The sequence below is a fragment of the Euleptes europaea genome, chromosome 7, assembly GCF_029931775.1.
Source record: "Euleptes europaea isolate rEulEur1 chromosome 7, rEulEur1.hap1, whole genome shotgun sequence".
NCBI lineage: Eukaryota > Metazoa > Chordata > Lepidosauria > Squamata > Sphaerodactylidae > Euleptes > Euleptes europaea.
The window spans coordinates 31,504,238-31,517,583 of NC_079318.1; the positions used below are offsets into that span (position 1 = coordinate 31,504,238).

General features: G+C 41.1%; 1 protein-coding gene across 1 annotated transcript in view; it reads right to left on the reverse strand.

Annotated features, from left to right (window-relative positions):
• Positions 1-13,346, reverse strand: part of LOC130480724 (kinesin-like protein KIF28) — a 42,580-nt gene that overhangs the window by 5,987 nt on the left and 23,247 nt on the right. Inside the window, exons 13-20 of the mRNA XM_056853348.1 lie at positions 12,728-12,782; positions 11,580-11,703; positions 9,912-10,056; positions 8,191-8,309; positions 5,369-5,476; positions 4,782-5,056; positions 3,861-3,995; positions 650-816 (exon numbers count right to left, since the gene is read on the reverse strand). Coding sequence (XP_056709326.1) covers positions 650-816; positions 3,861-3,995; positions 4,782-5,056; positions 5,369-5,476; positions 8,191-8,309; positions 9,912-10,056; positions 11,580-11,703; positions 12,728-12,782 — 1,128 coding nt within the window. The remainder of the gene's footprint in view (positions 1-649; positions 817-3,860; positions 3,996-4,781; positions 5,057-5,368; positions 5,477-8,190; positions 8,310-9,911; positions 10,057-11,579; positions 11,704-12,727; positions 12,783-13,346) is intronic.

Here is a 13,346-nt window from a genome sequence, read left to right on the forward strand (position 1 = left end):
GTTTCCATTTGTTTCAAAATGAAAACAAATGGCAATTAAACAACAACTAATCTTGTTTGTTTTGGTTTTAATGGAACAGACATTTTAAAGTACAATTTCTGTGTTTCCATACCAGTTGGAATAAATTTTCCTTTGTATCCCAAGGGGACTTTCTTTTGAAAAAAGGAACATTACATTAGCTATCAAAGCAAAACAGATGTTTGTTTCTCCTATGTGGGGTCAGAAGAGAGAATTAGGGGAGTTTAAGAGATATTACGCTGGCATGCAGGAAGCATTTGGTCAGACATACCTCTGTCAGACCTCTAGGGTCCACTGTAGTTTGAACCCTTGTTCAAAGTGATTATAAAATCTAATACATGTGGGCCTTTGTATCAGAAATTATAGCAGTGTAAGATTCTGGATACTTGCTTAGCAATTCTTATTCAGAATATGGAGCATCTCCAGGTTCAACCCCTAGCGTGTTCAGTTAAAAGGATTTCACTGCTTGAGTTAGAGAAGGCAATACTGGGATAGAGAGACCCATGGCATGACTCAGTATAAGGCAGATTTCTATGCTCATGCTGTATCTCCCATATGTGAATAATTTTGTATAATATTTGCAGTTTCAAACCTCACATTGTTTGTCAAAATCAAAAGAACAAAACAATACCTTGAAGCCCCCACAAGTCAACAATCAAAGCATTTTTCTGCAAGTAATTCAAAAATTCGTGGGATGTATTCAGGGCTGAAAACTGGACTAATTCTTCTAGCTTTGGGTTCACATTTTTCCAGGCAGGTTTTGTGTAGAATGAGCATGGGAGATCGTAAACTTTGTATCTGAAAGTGCCAAAGAAACAATAACCCAATTAAAAAGTCGGATTCAGTCCAAGGATGAACTGCTTCAAAGTACAGAGTATACCAACCATGAAACTATAGCAACGTTTCAGGGTTAGATTTCCTTCCCAGGGGCAATTGCTGCCTGCCAGAATAAATGCTCAAAAGGTCCACTTCAATCTCCTCTCCCACCAGTTCCACATGCACCTTTCCCCATCTAAACCCTCTTTGTACCCGTCTCACCTTAACAGAGATGGAGGAGAAATCAATTTTCCATAGTAACTTAGTGGCAGAAAACCCTTAAATTCATGACTATTAATTCCTATGTACATATTAGAAAAAGGATCTCTAAAAATGAGCTGCTTTATTTTTTATTCTGCCATCAAAGTCACATCTGACTTATGGCGACCCCTGCCGAGGTTTTCAAGGCAAGAGACATTTGGAAGTGGTGTGCCGGCCTCCACATCACAACCCTGGTATTCCTTGGAGGTCTCCCATCCAACTATTTGCCACTTAGTTTCTGAGATCTGACAAGATCAGGCTAGCCTGGGCTATTCAGGTCAGGGCGTGCTTAATATAAAACCGAAAACATTCCTGTACAATAAACTGTTGTTTAGAAAAGGGTAGGCACAGCTCTTCTTACCATATGCCTTCAGGACTCTTTTCTGGAAACGTGCATACAGAGAAGGGTGTCTTAGGGATGGACAAGCGTACTTCCTTCACCATTAAGTAACCAAGAGCAACATCTGAGATTACAAAGGACTATTTTAGTAGGTGTGATTTCCAGCTGCTTATAGATACTAACTGAGGGCTAAATGCAGGCCCTGGAAGGCAGCAGGAAGGGATGGGGTCAGAAGTTGATCTTGCAAAGGAGGAGAAAGGAGTGTAGAAAGAGGGAATGGGGCTGGCATGATCAGGGGATTTGGGGGAGGGGGGCAGAACAGGTGACATGGATATTTGGCAGATTGAGGAGAGGGTTGCCAGGTCCCTCTTCTCCACTGGCGGGAGGTTTTTGGGGCAGAGCCTGAGGAGGGCAGGGTTTGGGGAGGGGAGGGATTTCAATGCCATCGAGTCCAATGGCCAAAGTGGCCATTTTCTCCAGTTGAACTGATCTCTGTCGGCTGGAGATCAGTCGTAAGAGCAGGAGATCTCCAGCTAGTACTTGGAGGTTGGCAACCCTAGATTGGGGGGATAGGGGGGGATAGGGCTTCGGAGAAACATATTTGTATTTCTGTATGGGGCTTGAGGGGAAACAAGTTGCAGTTAAAGGATTTTATGGAAGAAAGGAGAGACAGCTTGGAATCTGAAGTGGCAAACTGGGGGTTTGGGGAGCAAGATATGGAGGTGAAGTAGGCCTGAAAGAACATTTGGCTTTATTTTTTAAAAAAATGAAGCCCCCCTCTCTTTACCCTATGCTTTTCATTCCTTCGCATTTGCTGGGGAGTTTGAAATAGAGACGAAATTAAAAGAATCCCTTGATTCCATCCATTCCAGAGCCCCTGCTGCTGTTTTCGAAGGCAACACACAAAGTGATTGCACAGCTGGCTAACCTTCAGTCAGCAGCAGCCAGGCTGATGATATCATCCGCCCTTCTCTCCCTCACCCTTCATCTCTAAGGCATAAGCTGTTCACTCTGCTTGCCTTCAACTAAGGACAAAGAAACCAGTGTCTTTCAACCGGATTGAAGCTAGCAGTCCCAGTGCTGAGCATGTGCAAGCGCTTATAAATCACATAAATAGTCTATCCTTTCCTGAAAGCCAGCCCTGATTTCTGGGCAGAACTCCTTTATATGTGTATACTATGCCGGAGGCTTTACACACTCCTGTTGCCTAGTAGAGGTACCATTCCTATAATTTACTGCCTAATTGCGTGTCAGAGAAGTCCAGTAGTCAGGGTTTTCATTGCTTATTTCTCCTGAGTAACTTACCTGGGGCCTAGGTCCCTCATGGCAACTGGCGGGAGATAGATGATAAGAACACTCAAATTTCGAACAATGCTTTCCTCATTCTTTTGGGTGCTGAATTTTGGTTTGGTTTGGTACTCAGTTTTTCAGCAAATGTGCCACCATCTCTGAAAATATAGGTATTACTCAAACAGATTTACAAGCCAGGCCTAAACCTGTTTATTTGGAAGCAAGACCCAGTCCCAGCAGTACTAACTTATAGTCAAATGTATTACAGTCACTGGGCACAATTAACAGTTCTCCTAATAATACAGCTTGTTAGGAGAACTGTTAATTGTGGCCAGTGACTTTATACATCAATCTAATGTCTTTATACATAGCAGTTATTATGTTCTCTTCCACAGCAAAGCCACCAGTTGTTACAGGACCACCCTGTGTTTTGAATGGGTGTGCTCTTGCCAAAGTTCCCATTCGTTTTCACTGGCACTTCTGTGAATCTCACGTTTTCTGCAAAACAAGGTGTTCAGGACAAAGCACAGGGTGGTCCTGAAACAACTGGTGGCTTCACTGTGGAAGAGAACACAATGACTGCTGCATATAAAGACATTAGATTCATGTATAAAGCCAAAGCCCTGACCTGGATAGCCTGATCTCGTCAGATCTCAGAAGCTAAGCAGAGTCAGCCCTGGTTAGTATTTGGATGGGAGACCACCAAGGAATACCAGGGTTGCTGTGCAGAGGACGGCACTGGCAAACCACCTCTGCTAGTCTCTTGCCATGAAAACCCCAAAAAGGGGTCGCCATAAGTCGGCTGTGACTTGACGGCACTTTACACACACACATAAAGCCATTAGACTCCTGAGCGAGAATAGTAAATTGGTCAGCATACACTCAAGTCACAAGTGGAAAGGGGGAGATGTCAGATCAGATGTCCACAAAATGTTCTCTTTCAAGACTGCCAGGCAGAGGCATTATGTAAGAACCTTTACTGTCAATTGTTAAAGATTTTCCTTTTCCGCTGAGAAAATTCAGATACCCAAAATAATGTGGAAAATTATTGTCATTCAGGCAAAAGCAGAACATTTGTGAAACTGTTCTTCACTTCAAAGACCAATTGAAATATTTTAGTGTAGAACAACTGTACCCAATTTGAATCCCTCTTTGTGCTACTTCTTTAATCCATTTAACTCCAAGGCATTGTAAAATGTGGATTTGGAAGTCTATCCTTTTCCCCAGCATTTCCAAAGGGTCGATAACCATGTCATCCTCTCCAAAAGCTCTATTGAAATAAAAAAGACATGAATAATGATTAATGATGATAGTGGAATTACAACAACAAAGCAAGGAGGCTTGCAGCCTATGCATCAAACCCATTTGTTGATAGTGCAGATTCACACCTAAGTTCAGATGCTGTTGTGTTTGGATTTTTTATGCATGATCTTCAGAGGTATTTGGGTTGCTAGGTCTTAAGACAGAGAACCTGCCAATATTAAAAAAAAAAACCACTGATGCAGTGACAAAGATGCAGCCACCCTGTCTTCTGCTTGTCCTCATGTGGTGGTGGTGGTGATGGAGGAGGAGGAGGAGAAGGAGAAAGAGAAGGAGAAGGAGGAGAAGGAGAAGAAGAGGAGGAGAAGAGTAGTAGTAGTAGTAGTAGTTGGTTTTTATGTCAACTTTCTCTACATTTTTTTAAGGAGAATCAAACCAGCCTATAATCTCCTTCCCTTCCTCTCCCCACAACAGGCCCCCTGTGAGGTAGATGGGGCTGAGAGAGTTCAGAGAGCTGTGACTAGCCCAAGGACACCCAGCAGGTTTAATGTGTAGGAGTGGGGAAACCAACCCGGTTCACCAGATTACAGTCCGCTGCTCGTGTGGAGGAGTGGGGAATGAAATACCACTACACCATAGAAGGAAAGGATGATGAACAAAGTGACTGGCGGGGGCTTCAGCTGCTGCATCTTTTTGAAGTCTCAAAGCTTTTAAAGACATGCACTATCTCCAGCCTGGCAGCCTTTCCTGCGCTCAAGGCTGGTTCCTTGATAGTCATGATAACAGAAATGCTCACCTGCCATTTGGAGAACATGGAATTATATTGATAAGTAAGATGGCTTCCTCCTTCCCTTCGGAATTAAGGAGTTCTATTTGTTCTTCAAGCTTCATGCAGTAAGCAAGTGACTGGAGCCAAATGTGAGCAGACCCTAAATGAATTACTTCCACGGGATCCCAGAACGGATCACTCTCACTGTCAACCTGCACATCTTCTCCATCTAAAAAGCGCTGATAAAGTTCTTCCATCAAAAACTTCCTATTGATGAACTTAGATTTTGTCCAAATCCATACCTAGAGAAATACAGTTGAGTCACTTTCAGCGCAAGTTTAAATATTTTAAAAACCAAACTGAACTCCAAAATTCTTAGCTGGCTGTTGCAATATGTCTTGCACAAATAATACTAGGAAAATAAGGCTAGTTTGAGGAGTAAGAATTAATCTAAACACCCCCTTTCAAAACTGGAGCAAATCACAAGACTACAGAAGGGAAGACTAAGATGGGTGGGGGATGGATATGTTGGTGTGAACGGAAATAGTCTGTGAAGTTTGCATAACAGTCCTCCTGAATACAAAATAATAATACCAATGGCTGGGACTTTTTACCTGATTAGTAATATTGTGTGTCACTTTAACGATGATCTCCTTTTGTAAGTCATAGCCTCTGGAGTCAGAAGATGCCAGGTTTTTCACCTTCAGTTCCAACTTTAGGTCCTGTTAAAAAAAGGTCCTCAAAATGGCTTTGCTGAAGCAGATTAGCCCCCAGTTTAGAATTCCAGAATGGTTAAACCTTTCCAGGGATAGCATTGCACCATGTGAAATAGTGCACATTCATATTGTCCAATATAAGAAAGGAATAGCATGCGCAGTAAGACAATAGTCACTACATTTAGTCAATAACTTTCATTCACTGGTTATAAGCTGCTGATCATACTAGCTCAAATCTTAAGTGGAAATATTGTCGAAGGCTTTCACGGTCAGAGTTCATTGGTTCTTGTAGGTTATCCGGGCTGTGTAACCGTGGTCTTGGAATTTTCTTTCCTGACGTTTCGCCAGCAACTGTGGCAGGCATCTTCAGAGTAGTAACACTGAAGGACAGTGTCTCTCAGTGTCAAGGGTGTAGAAAGAGTAATATATAGTCAGAAAGGGGTTGGGTTTGAGCTGAGTATTGTCCTGCAAAAGTATTGTCCTGTAAGTATCAAGATAATGTGCTAATGAGGGTATGGTATGTTAATATGGAACCATTGTATCCTGAAGTGATTTGTTAATGTGTGTAATCCAAAACTAATCTGTATGGCTATTGTTGAATGTTGTCTTTGTCTGGAGGTGTTTCAGGGCAGGAAGCCAAGCCTTATTCATTCTTAAACTCTCCTCTTTTCTGTTAAAGTTGTGCTGATGTTTGTGAATTTCAATGGCTTCTCTGTGCAATCTGACAAAATAGTTGGTAGAATTGTCCAGTCTTTCAGTGTCTTGGAATAAGACCCTGTGTCCTGACACAAACAGGACACAGGGTCTTATTCCAAGACACTGAAAGACTGGACAATTCTACCAACTATTTTGTCAGATTGCACAGAGAAGCCATTGAAATTCACAAACATCAGCACAACTTTAACAGAAAAGAGGAGAGTTTAAGAATGAATAAGGCTTGGCTTCCTGCCCTGAAACACCTCCAGACAAAGACAACATTCAACAATAGCCATACAGATTAGTTTTGGATTACACACATTAACAAATCACTTCAGGATACAATGGTTCCATATTAACATACCATACCCTCATTAGCACATTATCTTGATACTTACAGGACAATACTTTTGCAGGACAATACTCAGCTCAAACCCAACCCCTTTCTGACTATATATTACTCTTTCTACACCCTTGACACTGAGAGACACTGTCCTTCAGTGTTACTACTCTGAAGATGCCTGCCACAGTTGCTGGCGAAACGTCAGGAAAGAAAATTCCAAGACCACGGTTACACAGCCCGGATAACCTACAAGAACCTTAAGTGGAAACTTCAGAAATATACCATGAGATACCAAAGAGTTCTTATGATTTGTGCACCATGTATCTGGTTGTTCAGTTTTGCTTTCAAGTAGACAGCCTTTTACATTAATCCCTTTCTATGGCAAGAGGCATTCATTTCCCCTACCCCCAAGACATTTTATTAATTTTTTAACAAGAGAAAAAAAAACACATACATACATTTACAATCACATAGATTCTATTCCTTCAGGGAATAGATTTCTTCTTACATCTAATATCTCTTATAAGATTATTTCTGTGTTATACAATATACTTAATAAATCCTGTATCTATATAACCTAATCATTATCTATATTATCGCTATTTATGAAATTTTATTCTATTCTTTCCATTTAGCATATTCAAAATAACATTGCCATTTCTTCCGTGTTTCTTCCATCGGCTTTTCTTTCATCATGTTGGTTAATCTGGCCATCACCGCAAATTCTTCCATTTTCTGTTGCCACTTTTCCAAATCAGGAATGTCCTCTTGTTTCCAAAGAGCTGCCAATACTAATCTGGCCGCTGTTGTCAAGTATCCAAATTGTTCTTTATGGTTACTTTGCAGATTCTCTGGTTCCATCCCTAACAACATAGTTTCTGGACTCAAAGGAAATTTGATTTTGAATATTTTCTGCATTTCTTTATGTATTTGTATCCAAAACTTCTTGACCTTTTTGCATGACCACCACATATGAAAATAAGTTCCATCTTTATCTTTACATTTCCAGCAACGTCCATCATAAGATTCATCCATCTTTTTAATGTCCATTGGAGTAATATACCATCTAAAGAATTGCTTATACCAGTTCTCGCATAGATTGTTGCTGGCTGTAAATTTAATTGACTTAGTCCACAGTCTTTTCCATTGTTGCATAGTAATCTCCTTTTTAAAGTTTTCCATCCATTTCATCATGCATGACTTGACTTGCTCTTGCTCTGTTTCATATTTAAGTAGTAGTTTATATATCTTTCCCAAAATGTGGTCAGATTCTTTGCTAATTACATTTTCAAACTCAGTATTCTTCTTTATAGTCCCCTGTTGGTAGCAGTCTTGTCATATTTTCATAATCATCTGGTTATACATCAGCCATCCAATTTTCCTTGTCTTCTTTATCTCATTCCAAGATTTTATTTCTCCTTGATCATTCAGCATGTCTTGATATGTTATATAGTCTAGAATCTTTTTTCTCTCCCTGCAAGAGGCATTCATGTTAAAATTCTCAGCATGTTACTTGTAAATTTCACCTTCAGCACTACTGGAAGAACAGGGTCTTTTCTGAAAGATGTAGAACATTCTGTTTCACATAGATCTATGAGAGGGGCTCTGGTTCATAGAACTAATAATCTTGGCATGTCTCATTAAATACCACCTTACATGGGACACACGTATACAAACTTACCTTCCTCAGTTCCACACTCATTTGGTTTGCTTCAGCAATCAAAGGCATTAATTTAATATAGTCATGGAACACAGCAAGGACACTGGGATCTGGTTTGCCATCCTTCTTGCTCCCAGCCCCTTTGGAAAAAGTGGTCTATCATCAGTTTTGCATAAAGGGATCCATCATGGTTACAAGGGAAATAAAAGGGTTATTGAAATGAATGCGGTGTTTTTCTAATTGTCCCACGGCAGCGAGCATTTCCCAAATCCAAGGCTTTGCAAGTATCTGTATCATTCCAGAGAGATACTATGTTTGTTTGGACTTGTATCCCACCCTCAATCCCCGGTTAGTAGGTTGCAGCAAAAATAAACAGGAGTCTCGTGTATATTCAGGCATCTGGATAATCAAATGTTCTGCACCAGATAAGAAACCATTTGTGCAACACCAGCTGTGTGGCAGGAGTTGTACAAAGCACAAAACTGACATGGTTATGGCCTGCAAAGCTAAACACAGGGATCAAGTGAGAAGTCAAGACTGACATATGAGCAGTGGGGTTAAAACAGGGGGAACCTGATTAGCAGCGGAGGGATGAGTTGGGTATCTTTTAAGGAAAAACTCACCACGAAGATAACATCTTATATGAGTAATTTGCTGCTGGTGCTCTCTGATTCTCCCCCGCTTTTTTTGGGAAGGGCTTAAACAAATAAGCCCCCCAAATATATAACCCAAGGCAGTAGGAACAAAACCTGATCCTTTATTATATAAATTTTTGGGTAAAATAATGCATATCTTGGAAATCTTAAAGTAATGTAGTGTGGTATAGTGGATAGAGCTGTACACTTGCTAGGGTCTAGACCCAGGTTCAAATCCCCACAGCCATTAAATTCACTGTGAAAGCCATTCTGTCTCAGCCTAATTTACTTCACAAAGTACCCATGAGGATAAAATGGGGAGGGGAGAGAAAAAAACATACCGGGATCCTTGGAGGAAGGATGGAATGAAAACATCAACACTGCCAAAAACACAGGAGTACACGTAAGAACACATCTGTTTTTTTCCTCACAGTTATCCCTTGTTAGCTTTGTTCGTTCCATTCTCGCCCCTTCCCCTATGAGGTGTCTCTCCATTGTCCAGCCTCAGACTGCAAGGCTGTTTTTTCTTGCTTTTGTCATCATGCAAAGCACTATTTGGCATTTCCAGTTGCATACATGTTCATAATTTACCATTTTAATAATGTTACAGGCCAGGTGTAGGAACAATATGGCAGAGAGAGAGAGAGAGCAGTAGGAAAAGGAGACAAAGAGGTCTGCTGGAAGCAAGAATGAGTGTGCAATAATAGTTACTGTGGAGATATTTAACAATATGGAAACTTTAATTTGAAATGGTGATGACTAAAGGAAAAGGGACAGGACCAAGAGATGGGCAGAGGCAATCAGAATTTGACTAGCGTGGGAGGAAGTGGCTGGAGGAATCCAGTAGGTTAGCAGTATCTGCAAAGTGAACAAGTGACTCTTGAAGACAGAGGTAAAAGCCCAAGTGGCAGAATCTCTACAATATTATGGACACCTGGGTTCCAGTAAGACACAGCCCTGACCTTGAACACCAGCACACCCTTTTCCTTGTTTGCTATTATAATGCAGCCCAAATATGGACGCACCATGCAGTTGATGTGAAGGATGGCAAAACACTGGCCTATTCCCACATGGCACTGTTGCAGCAACCACGGGTGTGTCACTTACCAAGTTTATCTACGCTGAAGCCTTTTGCCGCTGCCAGTTCTGACTGAACAAAGTCATAATCATATCTGCATAGGTCCTCACTGGTTCGATCTGCGGGTGGGCCAATGTACAGATATGCGTTATTTGACCCCAAAATTATACGGTCCTGAGGGATTAAGCGCAAAATACTTGTTGAAGTTTTCTATTGCATACCTGTTTGTGAAGCATTCTAGATTCACAATCTGACAGGAGCAGTTGAATTGTAGCATAGGGCCTAAGAGGTTGAACTAGGGTTGCCAACCTCCAGGTGGTGGCTGGTGATCTGCTGCTATTACAATTGACCTCCAGCCGATAGAGATCAGTTCACCTGGAGAAAAGGGCCACTTTGGCAATTGGACTCTATGGCATTGAAGTCCCTCCCCTCCCCAAACCCCGCCCACCTCAGGCTCTGCCCCAAAAACCTCCCTCCGGTGGTGAAGAGGGATCTGACAAACCTAGGTTGAACTGTGCACTAGGAAGTTCTGTTTTGAATCTTATTCCTGCCAATTTATTATTGGCAATATGGAGACAATAAATACTGGCCTATTTTACGGCAATAATTATGCATTAAGCCCTCTATAAGTGCTATATACATGCTAAGTATTTTCTCTGAAATATTATTGTGTGCCCCAGCATCTAAAGCGAGAACAGAATAGAACTGTAAATCTTTTAGATATGTACTATTCAACACTATACTACTGACTGCTATTTATTAACATTTTCTGCTACTAGTTTTTAGTATTGCTCTGTGGGTTTTATAGCTGCATGTATTTTTAATTGATTTGTATTAAACAGTGTGAGCTGCCTTGGATGTTTTTATACAGAAAAATGAGGCAATAAATAAATACAAATGCAAAGAACAAACTGTGAAGTAGAAATGTAAAGATAGGTTGTTAAGTGCTGCATACATTAAAACACAAGAATCGACAGTGGATCTAAACGCTGGCATTATTGTAATAATAATAATTGTTGTTACTTTGTTTATCATCTGTCTTTCTCATTGTTACTTGAGGCAGATTACAGAATGATAAAGCAATGCAATAAGGACCAGAATAACACACAAGTAAACGGCACAATAAAACTGGATTACACAAAGAACAGACAATGCAACATGGAGGGGATAAGAAATAAACTGGCTAAACATTTCAGATGCTTTTCTCTTATACTTTCATGGTAACTGAAGGACCCAAAAATGTTCTCTCCCAGGTTTGCATTACACCTGGCCTACACAATGTACAACTTTCCAATCAGACTACAGCTCACTGTGCATGCCTGGCAGTCCACGAGAGGGTTGATAAACCTCTTGGTCTGCAAAAACAAGGGGGCTGCCAAGCTCCTGGCAGGCCATAATATATGGCAGAAGAACTATTTGGCTTAGTGGCTCACAAGCTTCATCAATATATTCTAAAGTCAGGAGTTACTTTAAAGATACAGAGTATTCTACCCACCCACCCAGCCCACCCCCAGCCTTTACAACTGCTGTGAGACTACAAGAGAAGTTAAAAATCCCAGAGCCTGATCTGTTTTTAACACTCCAAAGGATGAAAACAGTACCGTTTGGCTTGGACGTGGCTTACTGTTAGCAGCATAAAACTGTAATCTGTGGCTATACATTGAGAGTCCTGCAGTAAATTGTGAAAAAGAACTCACCAGATGCTGCAGTTTCGTTTTCACAACAATGGGCACACCATTAACTATTACTTTACAATTATCTTGAGGCTTTATAGTAATTTTTCCACCAGTGTTTGTGATTGTTGCATGCTTATCCAAAATGCTGAAAGAGAGCAAAGCAAGCCATTCAAAGCCGTAACAAAGCTTTGATTTTTTAAAAAAGTACGGCTTCTCACTTATAGTGAATACTGTTTCAATTCTAGTAAACTAAAGGGAAGGAGAAATAATACTGCACATGGCTTAAGGCTCATAAGGAGGAGAAACTGACAGTGAAAGGCCAGAGTTCAGGGTGGAAAACATCTTTTGTAAGCAGAAGGTCTGATGCTTAGTCTCTGGCCTCTCCAGTTGAAGAAAGACCTCTGCTTAAGAATTCGCAGAGCAACTGCAGGTTGGAGTTCATGGTACAGTGCTAGATGAACCAACAAACAGCCTGGTGCCAGGACACATGAAAAGCCATGATGGTGAGCAGACTGGATCTAAATTCTCTGCATGCTCACCTTGCAAAGACAGCTGCTGCCCTGGTGACTGTATGAAAACAACCGATAATGCAAGACAAATAGGGTGAAAACAATGCAAATCGAACACAAAAATACGCCTGGGGTATTTTTCAGTGAACACAAAGCCACAGTAAGACACAGACAATGATTGTGGAAAACACCATCTTGCGGCGAATACAATCTTGTGGCATAACTCTTTTTCCAGCATTCAATTTTTCCCCCAAAGCAGTTTAAGGAAATAACCAAGACTTATAACACTGCATTCAGACATAATGATAAACTGTGGTTTATACACTGTGGCCTGATCATTGTGATAGCCAAATGTTGGCTGCCCAACAAACTTGGATTCTAAACCATGGTTTGTACCTCACTCATTAACAGTAGCTGATACTAACTATGGTTTCTCATGATGTCTGAATCCAGAAATCTCTTTTTGTTTGGTAGGCAATGCCCCTCATAGCCGCTCAGATACCAAGCTGGCAATACAGAGCATAGCTACTCCAGCAGCATTAGGTTACTGCTGATGCTCTCTCAGGACACTCCCCCGCTCCTGTGGGCTTCCAAGTTTTTTTTCAAGTTACCTCATAACCCATGCAGGGAAGCAAAGTGTACAAAAGTGTGAGCACTTACCCCAAACCTCTGAGGGTTATTGCATTTGAGGCTGACTGACCAATATCAGAAAAACCTGAAAGAAAAAGTTTCAATTTTAAACTTGGAAGACTGCAAACATAGCTAATAAACATAGTTTTCAATCTTTCTAATAAATGCTGTCATTTGCCTTCTAGAACCTTTCCTTTCCTTCTTTCAAGCTCCCTTGACCCAAAGGTCTTGTGCAGTAAAAAGGGAGCCTTTATTTCTTTAAGGAAAATATGGTGGAGAGATACTTGGCCACCACCAATGTTGTTCTTGGATCTCTATGCCTTCTATAACCGTTTATGCTGACCCCAATTTACTGCAGCCTGTAACCCAGCCGATCCACTAGAAGTAGACAGCCGTACACTGTTTGCAGTAATGAGATGTGCCAAGTCTACTTATTTAGGATCAGGGGGGAAATCTTATGAAAAGTAGTTTCCAACACTAAACTAGCAAGGAGCTTTCTACACTGGTAGGCTTTACAAGCCCTGACCTGGATGGTCCAGGCTAGCCCCATGTCATCAGGTCTTAGAAGCTTATGAGGGTCAGCCCTGGCTAGTATTTGGATGGAAGACTGCCAAGGAGGTCCAGGGTCACTATGCAGAGTCAGGCAATG